At 34.3% G+C, this 17,059-nt stretch overlaps 1 protein-coding gene across 26 annotated transcripts in view; it reads right to left on the bottom strand.

Annotated features, from left to right (window-relative positions):
- Positions 1–17,059, bottom strand: part of C2CD5 (C2 calcium dependent domain containing 5) — a 72,252-nt gene that overhangs the window by 8,239 nt on the left and 46,954 nt on the right. For 13 of the 26 annotated variants that reach the window (XM_084537563.1, XM_084537561.1, XM_084537578.1 and 10 more), the window contains 11 exons: positions 16,778–16,942; positions 16,319–16,459; positions 14,200–14,263; positions 11,085–11,146; positions 10,039–10,137; positions 9,561–9,650; positions 8,684–8,771; positions 7,457–7,543; positions 2,378–2,428; positions 1,300–1,401; positions 269–459 (listed from right to left, as the gene is read on the bottom strand). In XM_084537563.1, coding sequence (XP_084393689.1) covers positions 269–459; positions 1,300–1,401; positions 2,378–2,428; positions 7,457–7,543; positions 8,684–8,771; positions 9,561–9,650; positions 10,039–10,137; positions 11,085–11,146; positions 14,200–14,263; positions 16,319–16,459; positions 16,778–16,942 — 1,140 coding nt within the window. Of the gene's footprint in view, positions 1–268; positions 460–922; positions 1,014–1,299; positions 1,402–2,377; positions 2,429–7,456; positions 7,544–8,683; positions 8,772–9,560; positions 9,651–10,038; positions 10,138–11,084; positions 11,147–14,199; positions 14,264–16,318; positions 16,460–16,777; positions 16,943–17,059 lie in introns of those variants that run through there. The other 13 variants (XM_084537571.1, XM_084537566.1, XM_084537570.1 and 10 more) reach the window with 5 other exon arrangements.

Here is a 17,059-nt window from a genome sequence, read left to right as displayed (position 1 = left end):
CTTATTGGTTTAATATTATACCCAAAACAGCCATCAACAATGGCCCTAGGGTAAGCAGCCCTTTCTTAACAATGCCGAACACAGAAACGCTCTATTACGACAAAAGCAACACGATACAACTCAATCCCCATTCAGCACCTAGCCTCAAATGACAAAAAAAAAAAATCAATTCTCTATGCCATACCTCAACTCAAACCTCTGCAGACATTATATGCTTAGCCTTGATTATTATAATAAACAAAGTGCAAATCCCTGATACACAGCTCACCTCACGTAAAGAAGTAGTTTCTCGTATAAAAAACATGTTGATTATCCCAAGATACTTGGTTATTTTTGCTCCAGGTATAAAAGAAAGAGGTGTCATCTTAACAACTGAGACAGTAGAATTAGCACATGATGGAAAAGAACGATGCCGTAAGTATCCCTCAGCCAATGGACTTGCTTTATCAAGTGAAGCAGCTAAAAAGATGAAAAAGAAAGAAGAGAAAGTAACTATCAAGAAAGATCAATCACTGTTTCTTAACACACAACAACTCTTCTTTATGGTTTCCAAATAGCTTGGTGACAACATTCAGCTGCCTGTGATGCTCAGCCATATGTGAGAAAGGAAATTATCATGCAATGCATGCAAAAGGAGACAAAAAGCTGAAATGGAATTTATTTGGAAGAGTGGCATTCCTGCAAAAGAAAACATTGAGGCGAGTAGCTGCACATACAACAATCAGTTATAAAGTGAAGGTAAAGAAAAAAGTGCCAACATTTTGAAACACATATTCTGCTGAAGGAACAAATTATTATAGGAAGTGTGAAAGTTGTTGTGTTTCCCCAGTGCAGCATTTTCCATTAAAACAGATATTAATCTCTACTAATTTAAGCAAGATAGTCAGACCTGTGGCCAAAGAACTGCTGAAAAATAACTCACCACTTGCTAATTTAGTGACCATTGCCTTGACTGTCACCTTGGTGATTGCTTCCTGTTTCTCACCAAAAATTTTCCAAGATCATACATACACCTACATCCATGCAGTGTATGTTATATAATTAGTAGGCGTACACATTTATTGATAACTAATTTTTACTAAGTGAACAGAAATACTGTATTTTGCTCTTTATGATACTGGTTCATAAACCCTGTATTAGCTTACACAGACATTAACAATGTCGGCAGTTTTCACACTCAGGTATTCATTCTATATGTGGTCTGAAATACTACTGCTGGGCAAGAAACTTCACTATTCACCACTGGGAAATCAGAGATATGTCTCAGATTATCATAACGTGGTAGAAACAGCCGCCTACTTGTCTTAATTGATCCGCGCCTTATGGTCTGAGCTTTCAGTTTAATGAGCTCTATCCAGCTGTTGCATCTGTCTGCAAAGGAACTGTAATCAATTGACGTTGCTGAAAACACAGACAGAAAAACAAAAGAAAAAAACAAAGAAAAAAATATGGATGATGTCTCTTGCTCATCTCAATGCTCCTTCTGAGGAAGCAATTATCTGTCTGAGAGAGAATGAACATCCCTTTCCAGGTCTGTTTAAAGGAAAAGTTACAGTATAGGTCTGGAATTGTCCAAACCAGTGTACCGATTTCTGGTGAGGTCACTGTTGTGAACCAAATGCCTGACTGGGACTTCATCACTGAAAAAACATGCAAATACAGTCATTAATGCCTTATGCTAGATTTTATTTTTAAATCCCATGTTAGGTATTAAGCTCTCATTTCTTTAAGCTTATCTAAGTCTTGTTTAATTTTCATTGCTATTCTTTTCCTCCTGAAGAGCTGCAGATAGTGATTTAAAATTCCTAACTACCACTAACTAACCCAGAGACTGCAAAAAACATTGGTGATGATAATAAGAGTCACAAGCTGAAACAGCACCTCAGTTTTAAACACAAATGAATTTTCCTTAACAAAAATTCTATCCTTCTTCCCCACCCGACATTATCATTACAACAAGGACTAGAGTTGTTTCTGTTATGACTTTTTGGTATTAATTGCAGTGGTGTTTGCATTTATTTAAAAACAAAAATTTTGCAAACACCATTTCTTCATCATCCTGAAGAAATGGAAGGAACACATGCTAACTTTAAATTAAGACAGCATTAAAAGCAAAAAAGCTCTCTCTCGGAAAACTAATTTTCTGGCAGATAAAGTGATCTCAATATATTTGGCAGAGACACATCTATTATTAAGAAATCTGACTTCTGTAATTATAAAACATCAAAATACTATGATATTATTAAGCCACACCAGAGCATGCATTCTCAGTTAACTAGTAAACACTTCCTGGATTAAGATACATCCAAAAAGAGTATACCAATGTCCTAAGAATGCTTATTCTGTTCTGGCATATGGCTAAATTAAGTAAACTCACCTCTCTGAGCAGCAGGAATACCTGTGTGGGAACTTGCACCCTCCAGGACTTCTATTAAAATAAAATGAATTTCACTCAGATAATATATGAGCACTGATAACTGAGAGTCATGTAGGATGTGACTAACAGCCTTCTTTTTACAAAAAAGTTTTAGAGTAAAATATCAGAAAAACCTTCTATATATACTGTGCTATGTAATGTACCTTGATAACACAAATTAATTATAAATTAGTATAGCTTACTAAATCTGTCTTGCAAAAAGCTTATTTGTTAAACAGTTCTGACAGCAAATATACTATGTACAGACATTTAATATTTAGCTTAACATAAACAAACAAGAGTTTATGTTAGTTTGTTACAGAAGTCAAACTTCAAAGTTTATTCGAAATAAAGGAATACCCAACTTTTTTCCCCTGCCATCCCTTAAGCAACAGCAAAGATTGTCAGTAAAAAAGGAAAAACTGAGATCAATTATGATTTTTCTTTGAACACAAGGCAATAAATAAGCTCAACAAGTAACAGCAAGAAACAGCAAGCTTAAAGTCAGTGATCAGAATTGCCATCTATATTTTTTCCTGTAAGAAGTGCCTTTCATCCCATTTACACTTTTCTTGGCACACTTACCAGTTCTTTAATCAATAACAGAGAAACAAGTAAATATACCCATCACTTCCAGCACATTTACTCTCATCACCCCTCGCAGCACAGGAATAAAGTTCTTAGAAATAATGGTCCAATGAAGACTGTGATTCTCATTCTTCTGGTAGATGAATTTATGGTCTATTGCTACAGTCTGCCACTACAGAAACTGGGTGTCAGTCTAACTTTTATCTGGCCTTTCAACTTCTAGTAACTCTTAAAATGCGATCTGAATGCAAAAATAAATTTAGTCTATATTATGCCAGGAGCTGCTATTTAACCTCACAGTTATTACTTCTGCATCTTTTATCACGATAACAGATTAGACTTTCAAAACGGTCATAACTTAGGCAATCTACCATAGCAACATCTCTGATAAGCAGTGAGCAGAAAAGGTCCTACTTACAGTGATGTGTCATAACACAAGAACTGGTGAGTGGCACACAACTTTTCCTGCTTGTGTGTTGAAGAGGTGGCAAGCATGCTGAGTCTCTATGAAAGGGATGATGGATTCTTCCTTCCAACTTAAGATACCTAATCATTCTTGCTCCCTTTATAAGAAGGGGCAGACATTTTTAGGGCATGATGCATCTGATCCTAAAATGAACCTTTATTTTAGGATAAGCTATTCTGTGTCCCAGTAGTGTCTATTTATCTGCATCAACTGTAATAGTCATCTAGGTAAGATCAGAAGTAAATACAAGCACTTTTGTTCACATGAATCCCATTCATAGTGAAATATTAAATCTTTAAGTCCTCGGGAGAATTAGGAAAGCCTGGCTTTAATACCAATTGCAATTAAACCACTGGCAACATTTATGCACTGCTGCTGGTAAGTTTAAGAACAATATAACAACAGCTAAGATTTTTCCCTATGACTTATACTGAAGAATAAACAACACAGGAATGAGGATACTGCAAATGTTACCCTAAAAGAAACCATTCACTGTGAAGACCAGATGTCAGCCAGGGTAGCAGTGTCTTACAGAGAATGTGTTAGAAGAATAATGTATACTCAGGCCTCAACCTTTGACATTAGGACTGTCAGAACTTTAACAGAAAGCTATTTTATTATACATGTCTCTAGTCTCACACATTTTCTGATCAATCCAAGCACAGCAAAAGCCATTTAACACCATTCTAACCCTACCTCACATCAATTAAGAACATCTAACAGGATATTGGCAGACATCCAATGCTTTTCAAAACTTACATTTCTTCTCCTATGTTCACTTGCACACACACACAGCTCTCCGATTACAGATGATTTTATGAACATCTTTGAAGAAAATAAAACCTCACAGATATGGACTAAACTACAAATAGTCCATCTTAATAGACCCTAGTTTGCCTCTTTACTTTCTGGTAATTTTACAGTCATATCAGGAACTGATATACAAAGTACAGGTTAGAATTTCTCCCCCCCTTCCTATATATATCTATATAGCTAGATTAGATGCATCTGGAACATTCTACTGTTGAGTACCGTCAAACTCTGTATGTTCAAAGATCATATTGCTTAAACAGTACATGAGATTTGGCGCTAGAAAAGCAATCATACACAATGGCTTAATCTCTATTCCAAGGCTATAACATACACCTCATTCAATCTCAAAACTTTTATGAAAATTGCTAAACTAAATTGGAGAACTTAACTCCACATTTGCAGTTTGTGTCTAAAATATTATTCAGCTGCATTACCTTCATACTTGTTATTGACAAGTAACAATTTTCATGGTAATAAGGAATGACATCCAGTCCAGTGAAAGCATCACTCTCAACTCCACTGCAAACAACACAACCTCTGTAATTACTATACTGTATGCTAGATACTACAGTGCATGGTAACATTTTTTTAACAAACTATGCCACAGTAGAAGTATTTAGTTACATATAACTTGGTACAATATTTAAGTCTTGTTTGAGTATTACAGTGTACATATGTAATCTATTTTTATGTTTTCTGCTCCTTGGCATGTTTTTTGAAAAGCCCTTTTGCATCACAGAATAATACCTAGAACCAGAAAATAAAGCAAAATTTCTCATCACTCTTTTTATGTGCCTGCCTGTTGGCCAGGGATTCGACACCTGTACGTAAAATAGCATTTTGTTAATTCTAACAGATTACATTAGTGTCCTAGTAAGTGTTAAACTCCTTTAAACTTTACAGTCATCCTCAGGGCCCTGACAATACACAGGCATGTGAGAACAGAAAAGTAGATTCCTCAAGTCCTTCGTCAGACTCCTACCCTATCACCCCCCAAAAATCCCCACATTCCACTGCTGGGGGTGGGAAAAGAAGGACCACACAACTCCTAACACCACTAGATATGAGCAAGACTCCCCAGGAAAAGGCTCCTAACTCACTTTCAGCTCAGCTCATGTAATAACATGTAGTATCTAAAGAGTACTCGAGTTTCTCCACACTGCACACCAGCAGCATAGAACAAGATAAGCAACTAACTAATATGGAAATCAGGCCAAATGCAAAAACAGAAGTGGAAAAACCAAAGAACTCAAAACAAACAATCCTCTTGTAAGCTATCAGTTTTGAGAATCTTATGTTTTGAGAGTAGAAGAAAAATTCAGATGAAACCATGACTTTCCCCTTCCCGTTTTTTCTTTAATCTCTCCCTAACGAATTATTTTAAGCTGGATTAATGCAAAAATTAAAAGCTGCTAAGTGAAAAACAACCTATCAAATTTTGTTTATTTCAAGGGAAGTAACTTTTTATATAATATATATAATAAGGTCATTATATAATAAGGTTGTATAAAAATACTTGAAAAAATAACAATCTTACAGAAAAATAAGGAAAAAAGGTCATCAGTATATTAAACAAACTGCTAAGTAAGTATAACTACTGGGAAGCCTCAATGCCTACTTGTGAAGAAATGACAGATTAAATAATTATCTAGTTGAAAGCCTCTGAAGTGAACTTCAGTACAACATCGATTGTAAAGACTACCCAGAAGAGTTATACACATAAGCAGGCTACCCTCTACTGGTCAGTGCCTATTTTACAACTAGCACAGTCTAGGGACAATGAATAGACATTACTGCTCAGTTATACCATACAGGCAAGAATGACATTTTAAATCAAAAGGCTAATAAGATAACTGATGCCTATAAAGAACATCTTGCTTTCAAGAACTTAAAGAAATGCACTGATTGTTTTAAACAAAACTAAAAGCAAGCTAAATGACAAAATTGCATCACCTTCAAGCAATAACTTTTGCTGCTACATAAGTGATATTAATGCTACATTATTTTCCTCAACCATAACCAGTAGACTTGGAGGAAAACAAAACAAAAAAAAAAAAAACAGAGACTGTTACACATGGGACTAATCAATAGAATTTGCCATAGTATTTAACACACAGGTTCCCTTTTTGTGTATTAAATGCTGAATCTCAAAATCATGACACAATCATAGAGCAATGAACACTGAGCTCCAGTACTTAAAAACCAAGTATTCAGTGCCTCAGTGAAAGAGAGTGCAAGTTTTGAAGCGTCTCTACTACAGAAACATTCTGGTACTCAAAAGTTTATCCTGGTCAGTAATTTCTGGGTAGCTCCTCTTTTTGAGGATGAAAGGTTGGTATTATCATAGCACTAACAATTAGAAGTTAAGCAAAGAAAAATGTATTATAATAAAAAAATACAACACAATGAGAATATCATTGCTGAAATTAAACTGACCTCTGAAAATACAAACAAACATGGTAGACATCCTCCTTTACAGAACTGGTATAACAGAAAAAGAGGAGCTGTAACATTTTAGCAAAAATATTTACAAAATTCACACATACTAAACTTCCTATGCCTAGCAGAATGGTGGGCAGATTACCCTCCAACAGCATGCAAGAAAGAAAATACAGCTGATTTCAATGAAGGCTGCTTAACAGCTACAGAAGTGCTGCATGGTACAAGTTGTTTATTATACAAGTTTAAGCCACTTCACCTCAAAAAAACTGCACGCAATTTTGCTCAGCCAAAACACCAACATTTGCTAGATAAAGTATTTCCCACCACGAAAAATATGACATAAGTTATTTGAAGCTGACAATAAAGTCATGGAGTTGATCTGTATGGGCCATCCCTAGAAGCAAAGCAGTGTGAGGCAAGCCCAATTATAAAGTAATTTATAATTCTTTAAGTGAAACGACACCAAACATTCAGTAGTTTTACATTTCCTATACACTGAATACAACAAAAGAACTACAGGAAACCCACAAAGGAACATAAGTAGAAAAATTAGCCAACTTATCAGACTCTCAAAAAAACTGGCTTTAGGAATGAGCATATCCATTATGCTTATGTAGTACAAAATATTAAAAGCATGTGAAAATACAGATTTAAGGCTACTGCAACAGTGAAAGAGTAGTAGTCAAAATCAGTAAAAAGCAAAGAGTTCACTGTTCTTCCATTTAACCAACCTTTAGCTGGTGAGAATGGTTGAGAAGCAAGGGGATCAGAGCTAAGTTCCAAAGGAAATTGTAGCTGTTCTTCATTGTCTGTTGATGCTTCAAAGAAAACATACCAAGTTGATAATTTTTCCAAAATGTTTTGCCAGTTAATAATAAGCACTACAGATTCAGTTTAGTTCGGTCTGACCAGAACACATTTTTTCAGCACATGAACACTGTTCTGTTGCTGTTCTGTATGAACAGTTAGATGCTTGACAGGAAAGCCAGATGCAAAATTGAACAGAACCTGTGTTCTATTTATTAGAATTCAGTATTTTCAGGAGAAAAAAAAAAGAATATTAAGTCAATTCATATATCTTACACTTGACTCTGATATACGTTACAGTAAAAAGCACATATTTAGCTATATGTTACAGTAAAAAGCATAATTTCACGTAAGAGGAAAACCATTTATTGCTCCTATTGAAGAAGGTAATGTATAACTCATATTTATAAAAACATAGGGCTCTGTGTTCTACTGCTAAGTTTCATTCTACAGAATGGAGTATCTTCAAAGCCTGTCTAAATTCCTATGTCCAGACTGCATACATACATTTCTAGCGTATGATGGTGCTTTGTTATGAGAAAGACAAAGGCAGATTGCAGTAGACTTCTCCCTCAACAATGCTACATGCTTTCACTGATCTCAAACAATATCACTGAACTACTTACGGTTTTTGTTTTGTTTTGTTGTTTTGTTTTGGGTGTTGTTTTTGTTTTGTTGTTGTTGTTTTGTGTGTTTGGTTTTTTTTAAGTATTATGAGTAACTTACTTTATGTCTTCTTGAAGTAAGGATAGGATTTGTTAGTTTTAAGCACAAATATTCTCTAATGACTTACATCATGTACTTCAGAACACAATGAAAACATTGTCATCTGTTACATGAATATTTTTGTCTAATGAATTCAAAGACAGTACACAGAATAAGGAAATACCAAACATTTCTTTCATATGACTATAACTTTGTTGATTAGGTGCAAACAAATACCTACTACCTGATAACTAAGTCACCGTGCTGGAGGTCACATACCTGAACTCTAAAAACCCATGTTATGATTTTACAGAACTACCCTGTAAAAACTGTGTATGTGTAATTGCAATTAAAATGTAGATTAATTAGGTATCAGGATAAATAAAATTTTTAAAAGTGAGAAAAAAAAGATTCTCTCTCATGTTTATGTGCGTCGCAACATTTACCTCTTTGCTGTGATTTTTCTATAGGGGGTTTACTGGCTTGTAATGCTTGGTTTTTGTCAAATGTAATTGCAACAGCTGTGACTGCAATCTGCAAATCAGAAATATATATTACTAACTTAATCTCTCATGCAAAGTCCAAAAAGATTTTTGGGAAGGGAAAAAAAAAAAAACAGGAAAAATCAACACAACAATAAAACACAACCACTGATTTTACCACAGGAAAACAGCGAAGGGGAAAAAAAAAAAAAGCCTAAGTAGATACAATAAAAACCTTCACAGGTTTATAATCATTTTATAAACATTTATAGATCACTTTTAAATGATAATTCTAAGGTCTGTTAGTACATACATCTGACAGGATATAATTTTATTCATGTTTGTTCATTCATTTTTAGTGAAGTGACAAAAAGAATCAAACTCATTACTATTTTTGCAAGAGAAAAAGATGTTTAATTACCACAAGAATTATGCTATACTTAAAAAACATTTTGTTTTAAAAATATTAAAGTATATTGCATCATCTTGAAACTGAAAAAAAATACTTAGAAACTGGTATACCATATTCTTACAGAGTATGTGATGAAATCTTTCAATGGGTATCTGATCAGGGCTTTTTGTTTCCTATCTAGCTAAAGAGATGTCATTAGATACACCATGATCAGGAAACATCATGCAATCCCATGATTCACAGAACTGGTGACTCGATAGGTCACCCCTTTTTCTTCACAGAACATTACAGCCTTAAGTTTTACTTCAGAATTCCCCAGACACGCTAGTAATCCAGTTCTAGCCCAGTTTACTCTCAGCAGCACATGTTAATTGAAGGCCAAAACTGACACGCCTATATGCTGAAAATCAAAAGAAGCAGTTTACTTACCTGAACTATTTCATCCTCTGGTAGAGCAACTGTGAAATTTACATGACAAAGGCAGCAAGGAACCATAGATCGCAGTTTGAAATACAAGCTCTGCCAAAGACAAAACATCATTTGTGTTAGGTTTAAAAAAAAAAAAAAAAGTACGGTATACTTCAGAAAAATTAAACATCGAAATTCATAGCAAAAATCATCTAATCATGTTAATTTTTCTTGAAGAATTAGAAGTCTGAAGTCAGGATAGAATAGTTGTCTTTATATCAGTTTCCAAAATACACTACCAATCAAAGGATTCATTCTGATTGAAAAAGCTTCAGAAATCCTTGATATATTAAGGCTGAATCTATCTTTAGAGTAGCTTACCAGGCCCCATGTAGCCTAAACATGCAAAGCAATTATGAAGAAAATGTTATTTTCAATATAGCCTCACTTCGCTTCCACATGAACAACTCAAAATATGTTTGAAATCAATGATTCTTACCTTCAGCAGATTCTCACAGAGATCATTGAAGTTCTTATTAAGTGTTTGATTTGTTAGATTAATGTTGCTTAATCTGGATACTCTTACTGCTGTGAACATCTGAATTACAAACAAACACACTTTTTAAAACACAGGTCTATCATATTAAAAACATAAATTCATAAAGAATATAAGTAACTCATAACACATTTAAGAAAAAAAAGAGAGAGAAATACGAAGAAAAGGGAAAAAGCTGTAGCCAGTCAAGTAAAACACTTGTTGCTCAAAACTTTGAGGCAAAATTTCTACAAACCATTGCTTATGAATATATGAAAAAAGTGATTAAGCAAGATATGAAATACTGTATGTCATTTTCACTTGCTTCATAAAGCAGTCATGCTACCACCTACATGATTTTCAACAGCAGAAATAAAATTTATGTAAATCACATACAATAATGGACTGTCATAACAGATACACTGACAATCCCATCAACCTGAAAGCATGTTGCTAACACAGCCATAGTTTTCAGATTCGAACTGTACTTCTGCAAAGCACAGTCTTACACTGTATCAATTTACATCTGTTTTACATGGGACTGAACTGTATTGTACAACACTCATTAAAGTGTTTAAACTTCATTATTAACAGAATTCTCCTACCTCCAGATTTGGTTTACAAATTCTTACTCATCTTAACCTATTAATGTTATCATATTCAGAATCTCACATAACACCTTCAACACCTGTTTAAGAGTCTGTAAAACCTAAAAAACTATTAAGAATGCCCGAAAACTTAAAATTCCATATTTTACTGCAGATACTTTCTAACTCACGTTATTTTAATAAGTTGTTAGATAACAGCATTTTAAAAAGCACAACAATATATACTCTTATACCCTACTTTTCTGACCCAAATATCACTTGTATTTCTAACACAAGAGTATCCTTTAAATTTATCTTTCAAAATCAGTGTACTTCAGAGATTGCTTAAATTACTACTTCATATTTCAACCCAATTTGGAAAAAAGCTCTTTTTTTTTTTTTCTTTCTTCCAAATAACCTTACTTGAATTTCTGGTGTCCAGTTATTTATACCAGGCATAATTTCTGTGTTGCAACTGTAAAAACCTGTAAATAAAATATTTGGGAAAATTATGTTGTACATTGAAATATCAAAATACTTTTAAAGAAACATATACAACATCATTTGAAATTTTCCAAGTAATTCCCCTCAAGCATTCCTGAATACTGGATAATAACATAAATATAAGAACACATAGCTTCTGTTATTTATACTGAAGTGAAAAACTAATAATAGAGATGGAACTCACCACTTCTAAAACAAATACTCTGACTACAGAACTCTTATTCTGAATACTTCTTGAAATACCAAAAAGCAAGACTAGAGGCGTCATCGTGTTGAGACTAAATAGTATGAAATGCAACACTGAGTTACTCCCCATGGGTACTAAGTAGCTCATGTCCCATGATGCTAAGATGACCTGGTGAGACATGTTCCCTGACTGCTTCGCATAGCCACTTCTCCGAGACCCTGTGAAACAAGAAACTCCCAGCTAGCTGGTCCTGAGGAAGAAGAAGCATGCAAAGTGTATTCTTCATCATTTGCTCTGATGAAGAATACACTTCAGCATTCTCAACACCAAAATCCACTATTTAGTTTGAATAAACTAAGTACAAATGAGGAAGCTTATTAAAAAGATGCTTGCTGGAGAAGCTAAAAGCTAACCCTTGACAGACAGCATAGAGATTCTTTGAAGATACTGCCTAAAGACTGGAGTACAAACTCCTAGCACTTACTAATAGAGACTTGAAAAGACTGAAAAAAAGGATAATGACTGAACAGCACAGTAAGAGAAGTTATCCAAAGCAAATAAGCAACCTTGAAAATCTGAATATACACCTAATTTGTCCAAAAGAGAAAAATCTGGTGGGCTCTGTATCAATGCACGAAATTAGCTAGAAAAGAAATTGTGAATCAGCTTGCAAAGGGTATAAATATGAGTAAGTTTTCTTTCAGAATATCAAAAGCAGAAATCTTGTTGAAAAATCAAGTTAAGACAGAAAGAATATTCAGATAAGTTAATGATAGCAGAAAAATATGCATTTTTTGTATCAATGTTCACCATGGCAGTGAAGGTTTCCATAATGGTAGAAAACCCTTGTTTAGTGTTCATCTAAGAACTTGTCTTAAATTAAAGTTTCTGAAGAATTTATTGGACAAATGGGCAAAATAACAAGTAAGGAATCATATAAACAACTGGAAAGGGAAAAGATGAAATAGCTGACTAACTGCAATTAAACTCTCACTTAAAATTACCTTGCTACCAGAGGAAAGGATCCTTTCATCTTCTGGTAGTGAGATGCCTTGAAGTAACTGGGAGCTAATAATTTGCTTAGTACAGATATTGATATTACTGGTCTGTCAAAGGTACTCTAGAAAATGAAGTTCATGGGCACATAGAAAAGCAGAACACTGAAGAGAAGCCAATATTACTTTTGCAAATAAACTGATGTCTTACACATCCAACAGAGTTCTCTGAAGGAATCAACTAACACGTAAACGAAAGGCTGACACAATCTATTTTGGACATCAAAAGACATTTCCTAAGATCCTTCACCAAGGACTCTTCAATAAAACAATATGCTCAAGGGTAGAATAGAATACCATGAAGAAAATATAATTGATTAAAAGACTAAACAGTGTCAGAAGAAATGGCCAATTTTCACAGTGGAGACATTTTTAACTCAGGGTTGTATGCTCTCAACATAACTTATCTACAAAAGAGGAAAAAATGAGGCAACTGCTGACAGCCTTATTTTAGGGTAGTAAAATCAACTGCAGTGGGACCTACAATAGATAATAAGTTGATAATAGATGAAAATCAATATAAAAAAACAATTGATGCACGCAGAAAATTTTAACATCATATATACAATGACAGATTGTATATAGAGACTATGAGGAATAAAAAAATTGGTTCTAATAATAGATAACTATGATAAAGATAGTTCTGGACTCAACAGAACTTAAATACTAATAGCAATTATAAGGAACGGAACATTTATATTCTCAGATGCATGGTAAGCTCAAAAAGAAAAAGAGGGATGACAAGTATGACCAAACATCCCATGCAACTTCTGTATAATCAACAGCTACATTAGCCTCTTATCCAGATCAAAGAGTTCCACTGAGGGGCATATGACAGATGTCTGTAAAGCCATAGATGGCATAAAGGAGACTGAGAAAGCAATGATTCATATTTTCCCCAATACAGTAAGGAAGAAAAGCAAACGAAGTAAGATGGTCGCGGATTCAAAACAAACGTAAGGAAATAGGTATAAGGGTGCATGTTCTGATGCAAAATTCTACAAACACTGAAAGCACATGGATTTAAAATGCAAACACCCAAATGCACAGAAGAGTTTGACAAAAAGCTATGAATTACACATAAAATATCCTTCTCTTGGGATGCTGCTGAACTACGAACTCCTAGCAGACTGTTTTTTGTTTGTTTGTTTTACTTGCTCTTAATTTAATGCAACACACATTCTTGACTAATCGCTGTCAGCAAGCTGACATTGGGTGATAAAGTACACCTCTTCCAGTGTTGGATTCTTAAATAACTCTTAAAGAAATACATCTATAAGCACACTTAAGTTAAAAACTACTGTTGTTCCTATTGTGTGACCTCATTGCTTTCTATAGAAAATCACTAACATTTGAGTTGACAGTATAGCACAATCATACAGTAAGGAAAATACATATGTACCAGATAAACAAGACTGCTATAGAAGGGCAAATTGCTCACCTCAAATTAAAACGTTCCTGGAATACAAAACCACTATGTCACATTATGCGCCTAAAAATACTTGAACAACATATTATGCTCCATATGCCTGTATCAATTAACTATAAATTTACAACAGTACAAATCAGTGATATACAACATGCCACACAAATACTGTGTTTACCTGTTTTCAGTACAGATCAATCCCCATAGAAGTCTTAGGGACTTATTCTTCCCAGGTATGTCAGACAACTTGAGCGCTTCAAGACAATTTTCACTTTAACTTAGAATGTTCTATTTTGCCCAGTATGTCATAAAAATGAGGTTATACAGGCTACAGTATAAATTAGAAAAATATGTTTGTAACTATACCAGAAGGTGGTGGAGCATCTGTCAGTAAAGAATGTACATCTTCCATTGCATCTGTATCATCAATCTGGAAAAAAAGTAGTAATAGATAAAAATCATGTTGCTCTTCCAGCCATAAGTCTCAGAAAGATGTAAAAACAAGAGATAGTGTAAAGAGATAAGATGTAAAAATCAAGAGATCTGCATCTGACAGTTAAGGAGAGATTTTCAAAAAGGATTCCATCAACCAGACTTCTTAATCTAATCCAGCAGTCTATGGCGTGCTTAACAGTTGGAAAGCAGGTACCTTAATTAAATGGTATTAAAATAACACACCCAGAACAAACAGGAACTGCACTAGATAATAACAAAAAGGTAATTTCTAAAACAATTTAAAATACTGAACAAGGTTTTACACAACTTAGAACTAGAGCCTTGACTATGCAAGCTCTCATGAAGTCTATAATTATACTGATGTGATCATTCCCTGCCTCTTCCGGTGCCAGATAAAAATCTTTCCAAGACTTTAAAAAGCCTTGTTCAGGGTAAGCAATGGAAAATCAAATAGGAAAAAGGCACATTTTGGGGTTATTATTTTTCCTGTTGAAATAAACTCTGACACATTCAGTTTGTAAAGACTTTTCTTATTTTAGGTCAGACTGAAAACACATCTACCCCTGCATTCTGTAAATATTTTTGTGCTCTTTTTACATAGATTCATTGTCTTACTGATCTGCAAGAGATCCAAGTTTACTTTTAAGCTTCTGACATTTTTTTACCATGTTTTTTGGAAATTGCTTTTATCTTAATTCCAGTATTAAGTGGTTTTCTGTCATGTACTGCTTCTCCTTGACACACACACACAGCTTTCTCATTTTAAAAAAGCAAAAGGAGAGTACTTTGATGTTGTTAAATACAGACAACCTTAGCACTCATAATTGCCTTCCCACCATCTCACAGCATTTCCTCATCACAGGAATTTTTTTTTTTAACCACTCTTTCTTATGTATTTCCAGTGACCAATGATTTTACCTGAGGTCAGAGTAGGCAGCCTCATTACAGCCCCTCGAACACTGTGTCTAATACTCAATTTCTTAACAAAGGATACAGTAGTAAGTGGTTGCACACATGACAAGTCTTTTCTCCTATAAATAAAAATTGTGCTAACAAAACATAGGGGCGCATATTCTAGGACCAACGCATTGACATAATGTAAGGCACTAAACATAGTCCTTAAATTCAGGCTTCATTCTCCAAGCATCAGTTTTTTCCCTACTCTGAGCAGCATTTATAACATACTCTCCTATGCACTTATGATTTTCCTTTCCACATAGAAAACTCCTCTTAACCTTCCAACCACATGTACCATGGTCTATATATAAGGTGGAGGGAAGAATTCCCTGAAACAGTAAAAAAATGAGCTGAACTCTGCTTGGACCATATAATGCAGTCCTTAACTAGCTGATCTTTGCTTGTAATGTATTGACCTTCTCAACGAGGCCACCCAACGGAAATACACCTCGCTTTCCTTACTGCTATCCCTCTACCGTAATTTGAGAAATGCGGAAGTAAAATGGAGGCTGGGCATATGTTTTTTCAGATATTTTTTGTAACTTCTCCAAAGGGTCTCTTGCAGCAAAAAGGTCTCTGGGAGCTTTTATGCCTTAACATAATCCTGTTTTTGAGAGAGGCATTCAATCGTTTTGTATTTTATCAAATATCTTCTGATCATCAATTTCAATGCAGTGCCTCAAAGAGCACCTCTCACCATTTTTGTTTTGAGGATACAATTCCATTCCCGTTGGTGCACACAGAGGACGATAACTGCAAAAGTGCCTAATGAAAATGGTCGAACAAATGGAAGAACAATTCTTACCAGCTTAGTTATAATTCTGTATCTTGTGACATGCTCACAAAACCTTTTTTCAGATATTGTCAATAGGGGTACACAGTAACTATGCTTTAAACAACTGTAAGAAGAGAAGATGTTAAAATTTTGATTTTTCTTTCTACTGATACTAAATAGAAAAATTTGTATACAATTTAAAAACCGTCTTTGGGAATGAGTTAGAGGTTTTTTCCACCTTTTTTCATGTGTATTTCAGGAAAATAAAAATATGAAAGTACTGAAAACATTTATCACCTCCAAGACAAAAGCATCCTTCTTCCCATGTGAAAGATCTAGCTCTGTAACTTCATCAGAGCTTTCTGACTGAGATCTTAACAATCTGGAACGTTGTCTTGGTTCTGGAATCGGAGACCCAATGATTTCTTCAGGTAGCTCCTAAAAAGGGTATCAAATTAACAATTGCTCTACATAGCTTCAAAGTAATTCCAATTCTAAGCAATTTATTTACAGTTCTAAGAATCAGAACATTCTGAAAATAACTGAGAAATAAATCTGAACAAGATCAAACTGATTTGATTATGTAGATTATGAAACCTGAAAGCTGCAATATGTTCACAAAAAATAGTGAAAATAATACATTAAAAAAACAATTTACGTTCAAAGTGATTCAATCTAAGAATTCAAGGATATACATATCATGTGTGTGTTTGATTCTGAATGCTTGGTTTTTAAGAATACAAAAGTTTTACTTACTGGAGGGTTAATCTCATAAAGCTCCTTGTTTTTTGCTATCGTGTCATTTATTTTCTTTTGCATGTGAGATATATGCTGCTCATAGTTGCCATCATTTGGAGTCTTCCCAGCGATCTGAATACCACCAGGTGTTGGCAAAGCTGCTAGATACACACCTGTTGCAGACTTTTTAAGAAGTCATTAAGAAAAATGATACTCTTCAGCATCTTCAAATCTCTTAAACAAGCGCATGCTTTTAATATTTCCATAGAAATAGTTTTCAATAAATAATGCTTATGCTAC

This window comes from Aythya ferina, assembly GCF_964211825.1.
Source record: "Aythya ferina genome assembly, chromosome: 1".
NCBI classification, from domain to species: Eukaryota; Metazoa; Chordata; class Aves; order Anseriformes; family Anatidae; genus Aythya; species Aythya ferina.
Note: the sequence above shows the minus strand (reverse complement) of the source record. Positions and strands in the feature narration are given on the sequence as shown.